Consider the following 18,784-nt stretch of genomic DNA (forward strand, 5'->3'; position numbering starts at 1 on the left):
GGTATTTAATGCAACCTTTATATGCCGCAGAGTGTGCACCACCACAGTTCTTACATTTAAGGGAACTTTCATTACACTCCTCGTACTTGTGCTTCCCTCCACATTTCCCGCACACATGATGAGTGCTCCTACACTTAGCAGAGACATGCCCAAAGGACTGACACTTGAAGCAACGCAGAGCAGGAGGAACATACATCCGGATTGGAAATCTCTGAAAGAAAATGACAACATGATCCGGTAAAGACTGGCCAGTAAATGTAAGAAGAACAGATTTAGTGGGAACTTTTTCAGGCCAACGAGTCAGACGCACATCAGAGGTAACACAGGTTTCAACTCGTCCTCAATTTCATTCATCTCAATATCCAGATCAATACCATATATGACTCCACGTGATCTCATTAAGGATTCAGGCTCATGAGGGGTGACAAAATGTTCATCAAGTTCTGTGACTTGCAAAAGTGTTTTGGCAGCCTCAACGGTTTTTGCAGTGACACTAACATCTCCCCTGGCCATCTGCTTAACACTGACTATTTCTGTGGTGATCTTAGCCAAGGCTCTAGCCAAAGCACGCTGTGTCATATGTTGACAGAGGGTCGTTGAACCATCATCATATTCATCTACATCGGCTTTGAAGATAACAGTGGTTGATTTGACCCGCGCTGGCTCATCAAAGACAAAAGTAAGATCAGACCTTGCAGTAGGAGGAACAGTATTTGGAGGCTTGGCAACACAGGCCTTTTTAGAAGTACCATCTGGAATACGACCAATTCGCTTCCTCCCTGAAGCCACCACTTTAAATCCGTCCTCACATTCCATTCTGTTGTCAGCCATTGCCGAGGACAATCCCCAACAACTGACTGTAACAAACAGCAAACACCAAATAGAAATGAAAAGGTTGAATGCACTCTAACACAAGAGAAATCAAAAGCCAAAAGAACCAAAGAGGAAGTATCATAAACAGTCAAGTGCGCTGTATAACACTAGACAAGTTGCTGAGAAGCAAAAGACGTCCGAACTCGACGGCAGTCAAGACCGAACCACAGATTGTATTGCTGTCTGAAGTATCGGATTGATTGATTGATTGTTAGAAAGTTTTATAGGTGTTCGGGCAACTAGGCCCATGTACACCTTGCCCATAATAAAGGTTTGCTAAGTACCTAGATAGTTCATAGACTAGTGAAACTGCCACACGCTTTAAAAGCACCACACACTACTTTAAGATTGGCTGACATATTCAACAGAGACCCATGGTCATCAGAGATAGCAATAGCGTTATTAGAGACATTAAAAATGGAGACTGATTTTTTATCCTTCAAATGAAGAATGACTTCATTCCCTTGTAAATGGGATGGTTGAACCTTATTTCACGAAACGACAGTGAGTGAGTGAGTTTAGCACTACCACCTGGAAAACCAAACTGACGATCTTTACGTAGGCAGACATAACCTTCCCAACATAATCGCTGGTTAGGAGTTAAGAATGTCTCCTGAAGACAAAACATCTGGGTCAAAACTTAATACAAACTTTAAATCCTGGACCGTTAGCACTGAGTGATCTAGCATCAAAAGATCCATAAGAAGGATGGATTAAGACTTCCATTGTTGACCCTTAACCATGCTCGTCAGATCATCAGGGGACAATGTTAACCCCAAGAGGGACTGGGCAGCTGACTCTATCGTCTGAAGACCATCAGACTTGAATGCACGAGTAGTGCCAAGATTAGCAACTATACAAATAACAAAGTTGAGAAAGTCAACAGGAGAGACATTGTTAAATAGAGGTTTGCAAGATGATTCAGGCATGATGTCAACAACAGGATCAGTCTGACATTCAACTTCAAGAGTCTCAGTCTGAGTACTAGCAGTCACCATGACAGGAGAAGACACAACATCAGAAATTGTAACAACCTGAGACAGTGGTTTAGCTGCAGGAGGTGGCTTAGGGACTGCTGGAACCTGAGCGACATCAAAATCTCCACGCACCTGTCGAACAGCCTGAGAATAAGACAACTTACCCTCCACTCGGACTTTCTGAATCTTGACAGCTTCCTGGTATTTAATACAACCTTTATATGCCGCAGAGTGTGCACCACCACAGTTCTTACATATAAGGGAACTTTCATTGCACTCCTCGTATTTGTGCTTCCCTCCACATTTAGCGCACACATGATGAGTGCTTCTACACTTAGCAGAGACATGCCCAAAGGACTGACACTTGAAGCATCGAAGAGCAGGAGGAACATATATCCGGATTGGAAATCTCTGGAAGAAAATGACAACATGATCCGGTAAAGACTGGCCAGTAAATGTAAGAAGAACAGATTTGGTGGGAACTTTATCAGGCCCACGAGTCAGACGCACAGCAGAGCACATTAGAGGTAACACAGGTTTCAACTCGTCCTCAATGTCATTCATCTCAATATCCAGATCAATACCATATATGACTCCACGTGTTCTCATTAAGGATTCAGGCTCATGAGGGGTGACAAAATGTTCATCAAGTTCTGTGACTTGCAAAAGTGTTTTGGCAGCCTCAACGGTTTTTGCAGTGACACTAACATCTCCCCTGGCCATCCGCTTAACACTGACTATTTCTGTAGTTATCTTAGCCAAGGCTCTAGCCAAAGCACGCTGTGTCATATGTTGACAGAGGGTCGTTGAACCATCATCATATTCATCTACATCGGCTTTGAAGATAACAGTGGTTGATTTGACCCGCACTGGCTCATCAAAGACAAAAGTAAGATCAGACCTTGCAGTAGGAGGAACAGTATTTGGAGGCTTGGCAACACAGGCCTTTTTAGAAGTACCATCTGGAATACGACCAATTCGCTTCCTCCCTGAAGCCACCACTTTAAATCCGTCCTCACATTCCATTCTGTTGTCAGCCATTGCCGAGGACAATCCCCAACAACTGACTGTAACAAACAGCAAACACCAAATAGAAATGAAAAGGTTGAATGCACTCTAACACAAGAGAAATCAAAAGCCAAAAGAACCAAAGAGGAAGTATCATAAACAGTCAAGTGCGCTGTATAACACTAGACAAGTTGCTGAGAAGCAAAAGACGTCCGAACTCGACGGCAGTCAAGACCGAACCACAGATTGTATTGCTGTCTGAAGTATCGGATAAAGTGAGACCAAGTGGACAGAAGGACTGTGCGCGAAAACGCAGCAGTAAAATCAGTGCGCCAAAACGCACCCAAAGGAACATTCATTGGACATGAAAATGTTGTGTTTCACGTGCAAGAAGCACTTAACATGTTACGCGACTGTGGTTTTGTGTTCAGTTGTGCAAAAGTTGTCAGGTGGCAACATGTGCATATAGTTTAGTCCCAAGACGGGAATTAAGGATAGCAACTGAGTTCACATATAAAAAGTGAACTTATCCACAATTAGTGGAGAAACATTGTTCATTATAGCAAATAATGTAATTGATTAGACACATTAAAAGTATGAACTTGTTTCAATAGTTTGTTATGAATTTAGGGGTTATCTTCACTCCATTTTATGGTAGCAGAGCGTGGTTTCTTTAATGCTAAAACAGTGGAAGCGTGCTGGGCCCAGAACCCAAAGGTCCGTGGTTTCTTTAATGCTAAAAGGTTTCAGTTGCTTTTCAACTTACTAGAATAGGAAACCGGTGAGTTTGAATATCAATATTGATTTTAGTTTGAAATTATCATTGCAACAGTTGTTTCTCAAGTTATGTCGGACCAAAAGTCAAACACTTCCCAAAAGGGAAGCGAAAAGATGGAGCCTTCAAATGAAGCAAATGAAGAATTAGAACAGCTTATTCGTAGCCTTAAACAGCAAAAAGCAAAAGCTAAATGTGCGTTTACAAAGGGAAAAAAAAGCTGAATACTCTTGTTGAACAAGATATGTCAACACGAAAAGCAGTTAGAATAGGCATTGATGAAGTGAGTTCTCTTCAGGTGGAAGTCATGGATGTTATGGTAAAACTTACGCAGGCTTACACAGATGTTCATGATATAGAGAATGTGAACAAGGTTGATGCTGAAATATCAAAACTTGAATGTGAAACGTCTGAAGTGATAGACATAGCACAGGCGTACTTAGATAGTGGTTCAAGTACTAGTTCTCTGTCCAGCCATAGATTGTACAGGTTGTTCAAAGGGGATAAAAAGCCTGACCTTCGTAGAGGTCAAACTGTAGTTGTAGGACAAAGACATGACCTCGATGAAAATGGCAAGGCAACACGTGATGTGAAAGTAGGTCATACCAAAGATGAACAGAAATATGATCACAAAAATGAGGTGAAACAGACAGTAGCATATGAAAATGAAGGAAACATGGGGATGGGGGGCTTGTGTGACAATGATGATCAGCATGAGTTTCCTAATCGCAATGAAGGTAAGTTTGAAAACACAGAAAAGCAACATATCACTGTTGGTAATGATATGTGGAAACAACTAAAACGTGTTTCGATACCTGTGTTTTATGGAGATGTCATGAAGGCAGCCTTCCAACTCTCATATGTCTTGACATGTATAGATCAGTCTCCTGCAACTTCCGTATACAAACTCCTCAAGTTGCGACAGTATCTTTCAGGTGAAGCATTGAAAGTAGTTGAAAGTTTAGGCCATAGTGCTGTTGCCTATGATGTTGCATTAGACAGGTTAGAGAGAAAATATGGCGGTAGACGGCGTCAAATAGCCATTCATATGGAAGAATTGAGTAACTTCAAACCTATTCGTGAAGGTGTTGCCAGAGATGTTGAAAGGTTTGCAGACATTTTAGATGTTGCAGTTGTTAATCTGAAAGAAAATGATAGATTCGGAGAGTTAGGAAAGGGGTTGTTCTACTCTAGCCTACTTAAAAAGATGACAGAGCCAATGGTTGCACGTTATCAGAGGTGGGTTTATGAAACGGAGAGACAGGAGTCTGTTGAAGCTTTGAGAATGTGGGTTATACAGGAAGCAGAGTTCCTTACCATTGCTTCAGAGGCAATTCATGGTGTTGCTAAAAAGGTAAGTCAGATCAAAAGGTTCACCAATCAGATCAAAAGAAAAGGTTGTAGAGATAGAAGCTGCAGTCTTTGTAAAGAACATCATGAAATATGGAGATGTAATGTCTCTAGAGGCATGGAGATTTCTGAAAGATGGGATGTTCCTAAGAAAGCAAATCTTTGCTTCAGGTGTCTTGGTAGAAATCATAGTGATAAAACATGTAAACGTATGGCACAATGTGGCATTAGTGGATGTAAAAGCAGCCACAATAGATTGTTGCACAATGACAAAGGTAATAGTCTGATATGCGTGATAAAGGATCAAACAGTTCTACCGGGTTAGAAGGTGAATGTACTGAGACTGGAAATGAAACTAAAGAGATTCAAAAGGGTGAAGGTGAAAGGTCTCGTGCCATCTTACCTAGTGTAGTACAAAAGGCTGTAATAGCACTTAGAACGGTACCAGTGATACTTTCAAATGGCAACAAACATGTCACTGTGAATGCATTGTTGGATGATGCTAGCACAAGTTCGTACATCAATGCAGATGTAGCAGCAGAATTGGGTCTGCAAGGGCAGTTACAGAGAATATCTGTGAATGTATTGAATGGGAAAATGGAAACTTTCGAGAGGTGCTGGTAAAACCAGTACTTCTACAACCGTTGGGTATGGAAGTCAATTGACAAGAGATGAAACCAAATCTCACCGAAGTCCTTTGTGCCTCATCTAAAACACGCAGCAGAGCCTGGTAGGGTTGTTGTTGTTGTTGCTGCTGGTCGCGAGCCTGCCTTTGCTGTTCCATTCGTCTTTGCTGTTGACGCTGTTGCTGCTGTTGCTGACGAATCATGGCTACCGTCCTCTGCCTATGTCGTTGATCTCGCCTATTGTTGGCAGCCTGATTCTGAGAGAAAAAAATACCCAATTATAAGATATAATTATACTTTTCTAGTGGCGAAGTATTTATTTATATAAATTACTGTCTGTACTATATAGTGCAGCTTTGTGACGGCGATCTGTAAACAGTACTGACAGTCTGGTGATTGACATCATGAGCATCGATCAACTGAATTGGGATAGGACAGGCATCAACCAAGTCAGCTGGCTTGACAACCCGATCCTGTTAATCGCCTCTCGAGTATTTACAGATCGATGTCATGTGGCTGTAGTGAGCGAGTTAATATTTAACGTCACATCTAAAAAGCTGTCATCGATGGACAGTATGATCAATAGAATATCACAGAAAAATATATAAAACTAGCATACAACCATAAACAGATATCAATATATGTAATAAAACAATATAAAAAAGGTCTAAACATCGTCAACAACTGAATGTAGATCACCATGCTAGGGTCTCGTGTGGCTGGAATATTGCTGAGTGTGGCGTTAAACAACAGAATGTACAAAATCATGACCATGTGATCGATATTGTGAGCATCGGTCCACGGCGTCGATGTACGATGTAGGAAATCAATTAAGTCACCTAGCCTGACACCCCCCCCCCCCCCCCCCCCCGATCCACAAAGTCACCTAGCCTGGTCCCCCGATCCACAAAGTCACCTAGCCTGATCCCCCGATCCACAAAGTCACCTAGCCTGATCCCCCCCGATCCACAAACTCACCTAGCCTGGTCCCCCGATCCACAAAGTCACCTAGCCTCCTAGCCTGACCCCCCAATCCACAAAGTCACCTAGCCTGATCCCCCCGATCCACTAAGTCGCCCCTAACGAGCAGTATATGTTGCTGTGGGCCATTCTATCCCGGAATCACGAGATGTTTTAGTGGAACTTTGTGTTGCTATGCACAGGAGTGTTGAATACGAGGTTTAACTGAAATGCTCAGGGGAGGAAGAAAACGCGATGGTGAAGCTAAGCCCTAAATTGAGGTCCTTTGACAATGTCAAGGACGATAAATTCAGGCATCTTAGGCTACATGGCAAAAGAGTTAGTAAAAAAAGATGACTCTTATACTGTCAATGAGAATTAACTCACAGTTGGAACCGTCGCTGTCGCTAAAGTCCCCAAAGTTACTGCTGTCCCTGCCGTCACTGGTGCGGAACCTGTCGATGTGGAAGCTGCCGAGGTGGAAGCTGCCGAGGTGGAAGCTGCCGAGGTGGAAGCTGTGGAGGTGGAAGCTGCCGACGTGAAAGCCTAAGAAGGAATGTAAGAGTAGGTGTGTACATGCATGTATACAGACAGTGCACGTGCTCGTTATGTATATCGTGTAGCGTGCCTGGCCAAATTCAGGTGGCCCAAACAAATGTTTTCCATGCCTGTTACCGACCCTAAAACATGCTTTGTTTCTTCAGGGAGATTTATATTTAACAATATATGACTACAGTAACTATAGCCCTGGCAATAAAACAACGATAAGTCACCAATATGAGTTATGAACTGAATGTGAAAGGCTTCATTTTGCCCTAGCTCATTTCCTAAGTACATGTAGACTGGAATACGAATTGATGAGCACATATCTCGTTTTCATAATTATGAAGTTTGATTACAATTTATCTAGTAGTTATATAAATAGTCGAAGAGTTATGTCAGAGACTCAATAACGTCATTGTGCAGACAGAAGACGTAGCTCCAACACTGCAGGTAGGTCTGAGTCAACATCAAGGTGTCACCCACCACAAGACTATTATGATGTTCACATTGGTGTTAAACCTGAATTCATTCTTGTCTCGCTTACAATTGCCTTCAGTCGCCTGTTCTCCTCCTTCACCTGCCTAATCTCCTCCTTTGCCTGTCGAACCTCCACCGTTGCCTGTCGAACCTCCTCCATTGCCTGCCGGTTCTCCCCCCTTAGTCGCCGGTTCTCCCCCCTCAGTCGCCGGTTCTCCCCCCTCAGTCGCCGGTTCTCCTCCCTCAGTCGCCGGTTCTTCCCCCTCAGTCGCCGGTACTCCTCCCTCAGTCGCCGGTTCTTCCTCCCTCAGTCGCCAGTTCTCCCCCCTCAGTCGCCGGTTCTCCCCCCTCAGTCGCCGGTTCTCCTCCATTGCCTGCCGGTTCTCCCCCCTCAGTCGCCGGCCTCGTTGGCAGGTTTTTATACAAGTTTCAATGTATGTATTATATTTAACTTTTGATAGTCACGATATGGCTGAAAAACTGCCGATGTGACTTAAAATTTTACTCACTCACTCAGTCGCCGGTTCTCCTCCATTGCCTGCCGGTTCTCCCCCCTCAGTCGCCGGTTTTCCCCCCTCAGTCGCCGGTTCTCCCCCCTCAGTCGCCGGTTCTCCTCCCTCAGTCGCCGGTTCTCCCCCCTCAGTCGCCGGTTCTCCTCCTTCAGTCGCCGGTTCTCCTCCCTCAGTCGCCGGTTCTCCTCCCTCAGTCGCCGGTTCTCCACCCTCAGTCGCCGGTTCTCCTCCCTCAGTCGCCGGTTCTCCACCCTCAGTCGCCGGTTCTCCACCCTCAGTCGCCGGTTCTCCTCCCTCAGTCGCCGGTTCTCCACCCTCAGTCGCCGGTACTCACTCACTCAGTCGCCGGTTCTCCTCCCTCAGTCGCTGGTTCTCTCCCCCCTCAGTCGCCGGTTCTCCCCCCTTGGTCGCCGGTTCTCCTCCATTGCCTGCCGGTTCTCCCCCCTTGGTCGCCGGTTCTCCTCCATTGCCTGCCGGTTCTCCCCCCTCAGTCGCCAGTTCTCCCCCCTCAGTCGCCGGTTCTCCTCCATTGCCTGCCGGTTCTCCCCCCTCAGTCGCCGGTTCTCCCCCCTCGGTCGCCGGTTCTCCCCCCTTGGTCGCCGGTTCTCCTCCATTGCCTGCCGGTTCTCCTCCATTAGTCGCCGGTTCTCCCCCCTCAGTCGCCGGTTCTCCTCCATTGCCTGCCGGTTCTCCCCCCTCAGTCGCCGGTTATCCTCCCTCAGTCGCCGGTTCTCCTCCTTCAGTCGCCGGTTCTCCTCCTTCAGTCGCCGGTTCTCCTCCCTCAGTCGACGGTTCTCCTCCTTCAGTCGCCGGTTCTCCTCCTTCAGTCGCCGGTTCTCCTCCTTCAGTCGCCTGTTCTCCTCCTTCACCTGCCTAACGTCCTCCTTAGCCTGTCGAACCACCATCGTTGCCTGTCGAACCTCCTCCATTGCCTGCCGGTTCTCCCCCCTCAGTCGCCGGTTCTCCCCCCTCAGTCGCCGGTTCTCCTCCCTCAGTCGCCGGTTCTCCTCCCTCAGTCGCCGGTTCTCCTCCCTCAGTCGCCAGTTCTCCCCCCTCAGTCGCCGGTTCTCCTCGCGGAGCTGGCGGAGCTCGGTCTCGACAAGCTGCCACACAACAAATGTAAGATGTCAGCCTATTGCAGTTATAATGCTTCACCTATGTGTTCAAGGCGTATGTTAAGGACTGAGTGAGTGAGTGAGTGAATGAATTTACACTAAAATAACTAGAATATCACAGACTAATATGTAAAACTAGCATAGGAGTAAGACGGAGTAGGCATGTATAGAACTAGTGGAACTGGTTGAATGAGTTGAAGCAGACATATTAAACCAAAACTATTTACTCACATTCATTGGTGCCGCCCCCCGACGGCCTGGCACTGCTGACCGCCTCCTTGCTGCTGGTGTCGTCGTCATCGGGGTGGCGAATGGCGTCGAGGAGGTCGACGACATCCTGGATGTTGACGGCGTCTGGTCCGCCTGCTGTGCCTGGGGGGTGCCCTGGGTCGCTCGGGGTCCCTGGGAGGTGCCCTGGGTCGCTGGAGGTACCTGGAAGGTGCCCTGGGTCGCCGGAGGTGCCTGGGAGGTGCCCTGGGTCGCTGGAGGTGCCTGGGAGGTGCCCTGGGTCGCTGGAGGTACCTGGGAGGTGCCCTGGGTCGCCTGCGGTCCCTGGGAGGTGCCCTGGGTCGCCTGCGGTCCCTGGGAGGTGCCCTGGGTCGTAGGTCCCTGGGGTCCGGTCTGAGAGACCTGCGGGGCCAATCCGAGAGAAATGAAAAAAGAGAACATGATAGCTGGAAACAAATAGGTGGAAATAATCGCTAGAAGAAGTATGGAGGTGTGCAGAGATCGTAAAACGAGATGCCCGATGCGCCTGTGGAAGTATCCATGTTTCATACTCCAACCCGAAGGAGCATCCATTTGATTTCAAGGGGGTGGGGGATGGGGGGTGGGTCGGGGGGTGGGTCGGGGGGTGGAGGAACTTGATAAAGGTTTGAGATTAGTTGACTCTACACAGACATTTGACTCCTCGCTTACAATTGCCTTCAGTCGCCTGTTCTCCTCCTTCACCTGCCTAATCTCCTCCTTTGCCTGTCGAACCTCCACCGTTGCCTGTCGAACCTCCTCCATTGCCTGCCGGTTCTCCCCCATTAGTCGCCGGTTCTCCCCCCTCAGTCGCCGGTTCTCCCCCCTCAGTCGCCGGTTCTCCTCCCTCAGTCGCCGGTTCTCCTCCATTGCCTGCCGGTTCTCCCCCCTCAGTCGCCGGTTCTCCCCCCTCAGTCGCCGGTTCTCCTCCCTCAGTCGCCGGTTCTCCTCAATTGCCTGCCGGTTCTCCCCCCTCAGTCGCCGGTTCTCCTCCCTCAGTCGCCGGTTCTCCCCCCTCAGTCGCCGGTTCTCCCCCCTCAGTCGCCGGTTCTCCTCCCTCAGTCGCCGGTTCTCCTCCCTCAGTCGCCGGTTCTCCTCCCTCAGTCGCCAGTTCTCCCCCCTCAGTCGCCGGTTCTCCTCGCGGAGCTGGCGGAGCTCGGTCTCGACAAGCTGCCACACAACAAATGTAAGATGTCAGCCTATTGCAGTTATAATGCTTCACCTATGTGTTCAAGGCGTATGTTAAGGACTGAGTGAGTGAGTGAGTGAATGAATTTACACTAAAATAACTAGAATATCACAGACTAATATGTAAAACTAGCATAGGAGTAAGACGGAGTAGGCATGTATAGAACTTGTGGAACTGGTTGAATGAGTTGAAGCAGACATATTAAACCAAAACTATTTACTCACATTCATTGGTGCCGCCCCCCGACGGCCTGGCACTGCTGACCGCCTCCTTGCTGCTGGTGTCGTCGTCATCGGGGTGGCGAATGGCGTCGAGGAGGTCGACGACATCCTGGATGTTGACGGCGTCTGGTCCGCCTGCTGTGCCTGGGGGTGCCCTGGGTCGCTGGAGGTGCCTGGGAGGTGCCCTGGGTCGCTCGGGGTCCCTGGGAGGTGCCCTGGGTCACTGGAGGTGCCTGAGAGGAGCCCTGTGTCGCCGCAGGTGCCTGGGAGGTGCCCTGGGTCGCTGGAGGTCCCTGGGAGGTGCCCTGGGTCGCTGGAGGTACCTGGGAGGTGCCCTGGGTCGCTGGAGGTACCTGGGAGGTGCCCTGGGTCGCTGGAGGTACCTGGGATGTGCCCTGGGTCGCCTGCGGTCCCTGGGAGGTGCCCCGGTTCGTAGGTCCCTGGGGTCCGGTCTGAGAGACCTGCGGGGCCAATCCGAGAGAGGTGAAAAAAGAGAACATGATGGCTGGAAACAAATAGGTGGAAATAATCGCTAGAAGAAGTATGGAGGTGTGCAGAGATCGTAAAACGAGATGCCCGATGCGCCTGTGGAAGTATCCATGTTTCATACTCCAACCCGAAGGAGCATCCATTTGATTTCAAGGGGGTGGGGGATGGGGGGTGGGTCGGGGGGTGGAGGAACTTGATAAAGGTTTGAGATTAGTTGACTTTACACAGACATTTGACTCCTCGATAATACACTTTCTGTAAGAAAAAGGCACATAACTGTTTTAAATAAAGCAGGGGATTGAGTCTCATTTTAGAGGGAGGAGGGTGGGTAACCTGTGGGATAAAGCATTCGCTCGGCCAGCCGAAGACCGGTTCCATTCCTCACATTGGTAGACCGCCTCCGTGGTCTAGTGGTAGAGCGTCTGTCCGGAGGGCGAAAGGCGGGGTCATACCAAAAGGCGTTACAAGATGGTACTTGTTGTTTCCCTGTCTGGCGCTCAGCATTAAGGTTGGCTGTTGCTTGGTTTGTTGTTTTACGCCGCACTCAGCAATATTCCAGTTATACGACGACGGTCTGTAAATAATCGAGTCTGTACAAGACAATGCAGTGATTGATATCATGAGCATCGATCCACGAAATTGGGATCGATGACATGCATCAACCAAGTCAGCGAGTCTGACCACCCGATCCCGTTAGTCGCCTTTTACGACAAGCATAGTCACCTTTTACGGTAAGTATGGGTTGCTGAAGACCTATACTACCCCGGACCTTCACGGGCTTCAGCATTAAGGGGCTAAAACAGGGACTGGCCGTCTCTGAGTCAATACACTGTGTCTGAGTGTGGTATACATGTTAAACTGAGGTTTGGTAGCTCAATAGGCTAGCACTATAAATTCGCCATCAGTCCGGACTAACTATAAAGGCACGTCGCTATATGAGTACGACCCCATTTCACCTCACTTCCTCTTTATATGATTTATTTTTAATACAATAACTTTTGAAAATATCGTTTTGTGAGTATAGTTGGTTGGTTGGTTTGTTGTTAAACGCACCACTCAGCAATATTCCAGTTATATGACGACGGTCTGTAAATAATCGAGTCTGGACCAGACAATGCAGTGATTGATATCATGAGCATCGATCCACGAAATTGGGACCGATGACATGCATCAACCAAGTCAGCGAGCCTGACCACCTGATCCCGTTAGTTGCCTTTTACGACAAGGGTCGTTTAGCGTTATATAATTCAACATGTGACACTGTTATCCTGTTTAATTCATACGTTTCTGTGTTCAGGAAATGTTCAGGTAAGTCTCCCACTTTCATTGCAGGCTGTCAGTAATCTGAACAGGCAAACCAGCTGCTGGTAGAATGATGTACTACGACCGTCACTACCACTACCACTACCACTACCACTACCTCTACCTCTACCTCTACCTCTACTACCCCCCGTTAAGATCAGGGGTAGAGTAGGTCTTCAGCAACCCATGCTTGCCGTAAAAGGTGACTATGCTTGCCGCAAAAGGTGACTATGCTTGCCGTAAAAGGTGACTATGCTTGTCGTAAAAGGCGACTATGCTTGCCGTAAAAGGCGACTATGCTTGCCGCAAAAGGCGACTATGCTTGCCGCAAAAGGCGACTATGCTTGCCGCAAAAGGCGACTATGCTTGCCGCAAAAGGCGACTATGCTTGCCGTAAAAGGCGACTATGCTTGCCGTAAAAGGCGACTATGCTTGCCGTAAAAGGTGACTATGCTTGCCGTAAAAGGTGACTATGCTTGCCGTAAAAGGCGACTATACTTGCCGTAAAAGGTGACTATGCTTGTCGTAAGAGATTGAACGTCGCGTTCAAGATTACAAAACTACTTAAATACCCTCAACCTGAATGCTCTAAAACTAAACACAGCACCAAACAACTCTTTCATTCCCCAAATCGACATTTCTCCCTCCACCAAACTAAATAAAGAAACCGACTCATAATTGGGCCCCAGGCTATTAAAAACAAAAACACAAAAGAGCCCCAAAACTAATACTTCAGATAATTAAGAGCTACGACAATATCCGTAAACTAGACAAAGACATTGAAATAGTTTGGAAACGAACATGCATTTTATTTTGTTGCTAAACCATTTTTACGACATTTCCTTACCAATTGCCTCCTTGTGAAGCCCATTTCTGGTGTCCCCCGCCGTGATATTGCTGGAATATTGCTAAAAGCGGCGTAAAACCAAACTCACTCACTCATTAATTGCCTCCAGCTTCAGTGTAGGATCCCCTTTCCAATCACGGACCCCCTCATGTTCCTTAGGGTTGAGGGTCCCTTGCCAATTAAACAACTATTTACGATCCTTAGGGTTAGAGTTGTGAGCTATGTTGCCTCTTTAAATGAATTTGATTGTCATTGTACACCCAATGTTGTGGATTGTTGCTCATAATATTGTTCATAATATTGTTTACTGGAATGTCTGGTCCAGACTAGATTATTTACATGCAGCCAACAAGTTGCTGGACTTTAGCTGAGTGTGGCTTTAAACAACAAACAAAGTATTGGTTGCAGTGTCCGCTGGAGAAGGTTCATCAAATGATGATGAGGACTTGGAATTAGCCCATGATGATGTTGCCAGTGACGAGGATGACCGTGATGCTGCTCCTGAGGATGTGGGCTTCTCAGAGACCCGGGCAACAGCCCTATCCCAGATGAGACAAGCAATTACACAGATAAAAGAGGAAAAACTCCAATTGAAAGCAAATAGAAAACAGAGAGATGAAAAGTTTAGGGAACAAAAGGTAGTTAGTGTGCTGTATAAGGCTTGTCCGTTTATTGAGGGCAAGAATGTCCACAGATGACATCCTCACCTTGTCAACTTGCTGACGGGATTAACATCTTTGTATCTTAACTTCTTGTCATGTACACAAGATCAAGATTTGGTCATGTCCGACATCAGATCAGAAGGTCCATCGTTCGCATCCCATCAAGGGACTCGGACATTTTGTGGCTGCTACACGTTTTTCCAAATTGGTGTTGGATAGAGCGTCAGTGGTTTGATCCCCGGTTGCATCAAACCAAAAGACGTTAATAGATGGTTCATCTTGTTACCCTGCTTGGCGCTGGTCGACTCAAAGTCTGAATACTGTCTTCGTGGGGTATCCATGTAAAACTGACCTATGGTATCTCAGTGGACTGGCACTATGAAATTGGCCAGAACAACCAGCCACACACATGCATGCACACTGCTATATGGGGGCAATAATCTTGAACACACAGTAAAAAACCAATTTCACTTAACCCACCTGTTAAGTTTTTTTCAAAATTTGTTCCTGAACCAATATTTCTCTGACTTTATGTGCTACTTAGAACTTTGTCAATGATACTACTTAACTTTATGTTCTTGAAGCGGATAAAGTTGGAAGCTGTGTCTCGCTTGCCGGATGAAATTCTGAACAGTCTTCCAGAAAAACTCAGTGAGGAAAAGAAGGAAACAGATAAAGGAAAACAGAAAAAGAAGGAAAAAAAGAAACATGAAGGCAAAAAACAGGGTAACCATTCCATTGTCAATTCTGACAAATTTTGTTGTATTTATGTCCATGATTACGTTCTTTCTTTAAAGTAATTGAGCATAATGCATATACAGTGTACATGTCAAATTTTCGGCCCTGTTACTTGTAATTCATATATTGTATTGTGATATATGTAATATATTAATAGATTAGTATCTTTGTCATATTATTTTTGTTGTCCCCTACCATAATAATTCTGGAATAATGCTAAAGGTGGTATAAAACAATACTCATTCACTCATTTCTTGTAATATATTGATTCATAATATAGAGATTCCCACCTGAGTGTGTTTTCATATCCAATATGTCAACACTTGTCTTTAAAACTTTAAAGCTCTACAGCTTGTGAAGGATTTTATTGGGTGAGATTCTGTTTTTAGTCCAAAGTCTTTTGACTAACATTTCCAGTTTGTAAACAGTAATAACCAGTGTAAAAAAGTATAGCGTAACAGCTTCAACGGAAGAGATATTACAGATGGTATGATCTGCAACGCATTGTGATGAAATTTCATTGTAGCGATATCCCTTGATCTCCTCTAAATGACATCTGCTGTGGAAGCCAGTATGGGATGATAGAATTCAGTGTTCCCGTGGGCTTTTGAAACTGCAAGTCCAATGGACTGGCAACTCTAAAAAGTACCAGTCTCCTCTTCTTTTTGTCAGTCCCAACTTTCAACAATTAAAAAAACGTATGCAAATTACCTGGTTTAATTACTTCAACATCATGTTCAATGCAATGACGTCATCTCTGAAGTAGCTTAGTTAGAATTACACGTCATTCACACAAAGTTCAGTCACAATTCTCTCTTCTTCTTTTTTAATATTTGGAGACTAAGTCGCTACAAATATAAACTTTAATGTTATTTCCTTGCACTAGAAATAGACAAGGGGAAACCCTAGACAAGCTGACTTCATTCCAAAAATATACTTATTTGAATATCGACGATGTTTTGTTCAACAAAGATTTGTAAGGTACTTTATTTGCCGGTTCACAGGGACTGCCAGTCACATGAATTACCGGTCCGAGCCTAATTTTACCGGTAAAAAAAACTGGTAATTACCAGTAAACAGGAACACTGTTAGATGTGTTGGAGTGGGGTATCTGTTTAACTTGCATCATGGCATCTCACCGGGCTTTCACTATATAACGGGCATTGATCAGGACTAGTACAGTCATGCACACTCATGTCTGCATTGTTATTGGAGTGCAATAATCTTGAATATGGCGACCACATTTCACCTCACCTTATTTCATGGGCAGATCATTGTATAAAGAAACAGTCGACTGTGTTTGAAGAAACAGAAGACTATCTACCTCTAAAGACAGGTTTCGTTGCCAGGTAAGATCTGATTATTCAGAAAATATTTTGAATATTTTACCAGAAGTACTGTTTGGATATCACGTTATAAATAGGTTAAATAGTTAGAGGTCTGACACACATACCTAAACATTTAGATTTATACACATGCTGTCATGGTAATAATAAAGGGTTGACTTATTTGGACATTTGGAGGTGACGTATTTAATCATTCTTTGTCTGATTTGTTGGAGTTAACCTGTCTGTGCTGTTCTGTAACTGAGAATAGTTTCTGTTGCCTGTCATTTTAATGGGGATGGTGTTATAGCCTTGTGGTTAAGCGTTTGCTCGTCACGCCGAAGACCCGGGTTTAATTTCCAACATGGGTACACTGTGTGAAGCCCGTTTCTGGTGTCCCCCGCTGTGATATTTGCTGGAATATTGCTAAAAGCGGTGTAACACCTAACTCACTCACTCCTGGTGTGTGTGCATTAGTTTATGTCAATAGGTTAGTAATTAGTCAGACCGTGACAACAGGCGATACAGTTCCAGCTGACACTTGTTTCTCAGACACTGACTTTTGGCGTCTCAGACTATTTATTTTTGATAATGCTAACAAACACATGGTCAGCTCTGACCTGGGCACCGATAGACAAGGGCGAAGCCATGTTTGTTTGAAAGTAGTAGCTACCTGACCTATTTAATTTGCATATTTATCCGTAATTGACCCCAAATGACACTATTCTGTTTATCTTTTAGTGAGACTGGCATAAAGGCTATGCCATTGAAAGACCTGAGAAAGAGAATGGCCATATCTCAATCTGCTGCAAACTTCAGGAATTCTCGTCTCTACGGTGACCACAGAAGGAGAGAATCAAGTAAGTATTGCACATAACATCACTTTTGACATATGTAGGGAGCAGTTCAAAGTCAACTTTTCAGGGATTTACAGTTGAAGTCAATATATAACATGAACAACTTTAGTCATCATACTTTTGCTCCAAATATTACTACAATCTCCATTGTAGGTATACAAGTGTTGAGTGAAAATGAAATCTTTGCTTTTTGATGATTGTGAAGTAGAATTCACCAGACCAAAAAATCTCAAATCATTGTTATTCACCTTTTATAATTTTCAATTTTCTAATTATGATCAACATGATTAAATATACTAGCGTGTGAATGACATGTGCGAATGATCAGCCAAGTTTGTTTATAAACAAGGCAGATGTAGATCTGTATTCAAGGATATAGTCAAACACTGTTGTGTTGAACTTTGATGAACTGAGAATTCCTTCTTTATTCATCATTAATGGTTGTGTCAAACCTTGGATAACTCGAAGTAATTACGTAAGTCCCTTCAACTTCAACAGAACTGTGTTTTACCAGTGTTCCCGTTGGATTTTGAAACTGCCAATCCTGTTGGACTTGCAACTCTAAAAATTGCAACCCCCCCCCCCCCTAATATTACAGTCCCAACTTACACACAAAAAAAACGCTATGAAAATTACCTGGTTTTTAATTCTTTCAACATCATGTTCGATGCAATGACATACATCATCTCTGAAGTAACTTAGTTAGATCTAAACATTATTCACAAGTTCAGTCAACACGCGAAAATCAGGGATAGAATAGGTCTTCAGCAACCCATGCTTGCCTTAAAAGGTGACTATGCTTGTCGTTAGAGACGGCTTACGGGATCGGGTTGCAGGCTCGATGCTCATGATATCAATCACTGGATTGTCTTGTCGAGACTGAATTATTTACAGACGGCCGTCATATAGCTGAAATATTGGGCACTCGTGAAGAGCAACCTCCTCGTGGTGAGTGCTGGGTAACGCTAATCGCTCTTCCCCCGTGTGGAACCGGGGCAGAATATTTCCACAGCCTCCCATTGCTGGTCGTATGAGGCGACTAAAATGGGCAACCTGTTTGCCGTGGGTTGCGCCCCTGTGTCGGTGGAGGAAGGTAGTCTGGTGGTTGAGGGCACTGGTTCCAGGATTAGCGTTCCTTTGCCCAATACACCACTTCGACCCTAACTTCACCTAGACGGGTGGTAGAATGGGCCCGGTTCTATCAATCGGCTGGTCACGCCAAGCCCTGTGCATTAACATTGTCTTGCACAAAATTGAACAAACTACAATCTGTCAACAGTTGCAGTTAATCTGTTTTCAACTTGGACAAGTTCATTGAATTTATCATAGTTCATTACAATGTGAAGTTTCTTTGTTTTGCACATATATGTTCTATTTAAATGTATAGTTTTTGGTCTTGGTCACTCAGTTCATTTAATCTCAATACATGTTGAAAAAAATGAATACTACTCATTGCCTAGAGTCAAATATGCCCAGAAGGCGGTGGCTCATGGGCCAATCCGGTGGATCTATTAATCTTGCATTAATACTTCTGCTTGAGTATATCGCCCCAGTATCCTTGGTGTTGTCAGTTGGAGACCCGCTGGCATATAGCATATTGTCTTATTGATACTCCGTGGTGGGTGGGGACCTCGGCCGATTAATCTCTATACACTTACCATGATACCCCCAAAACAACTAAAACGTACGTTA

At 45.4% G+C, this 18,784-nt stretch overlaps 3 protein-coding genes across 3 annotated transcripts in view; 1 reads left to right on the plus strand and 2 right to left on the minus strand.

Annotated features, from left to right (window-relative positions):
• Nucleotides 1–1,586: 1,586 nt before the first annotated feature.
• On the minus strand, nt 1,587–2,891 carry LOC125382937. Its single transcript, XM_048401304.1, has one exon. The coding sequence runs from the start codon at nt 2,889–2,891 to the stop codon at nt 1,587–1,589; it is 1,305 nt and encodes a 434-aa protein (XP_048257261.1).
• A 5,569-nt stretch (nt 2,892–8,460) lies between these two features.
• LOC125382938 (trichohyalin-like) lies at nt 8,461–10,980 on the minus strand. The gene is made up of 4 exons (XM_048401305.1): nt 10,876–10,980; nt 10,135–10,632; nt 9,448–9,846; nt 8,461–9,204 (listed from the first exon to the last, which is right to left on the minus strand). Exons 1-4 carry the CDS (start codon nt 10,978–10,980, stop codon nt 8,461–8,463), a joined length of 1,746 nt encoding a protein of 581 aa, XP_048257262.1.
• A 5-nt stretch (nt 10,981–10,985) lies between these two features.
• The window catches only part of LOC124119415, a 36,081-nt gene continuing 28,282 nt past the window's right edge, over nt 10,986–18,784 (plus strand). The window contains exons 1-5 of the mRNA XM_048401306.1: nt 10,986–11,355; nt 13,919–14,148; nt 14,757–14,898; nt 16,181–16,259; nt 16,977–17,095. Of these exons, the coding sequence (XP_048257263.1) occupies nt 10,986–11,355; nt 13,919–14,148; nt 14,757–14,898; nt 16,181–16,259; nt 16,977–17,095 (940 nt within the window). The remainder of the gene's footprint in view (nt 11,356–13,918; nt 14,149–14,756; nt 14,899–16,180; nt 16,260–16,976; nt 17,096–18,784) is intronic.

Source organism: Haliotis rufescens, unplaced genomic scaffold (genome assembly GCF_023055435.1).
Source record: "Haliotis rufescens isolate VD_foot unplaced genomic scaffold, xgHalRufe1.0.p SCAF_21, whole genome shotgun sequence".
In the NCBI taxonomy this organism is placed as follows: Eukaryota; Metazoa; Mollusca; class Gastropoda; order Lepetellida; family Haliotidae; genus Haliotis; species Haliotis rufescens.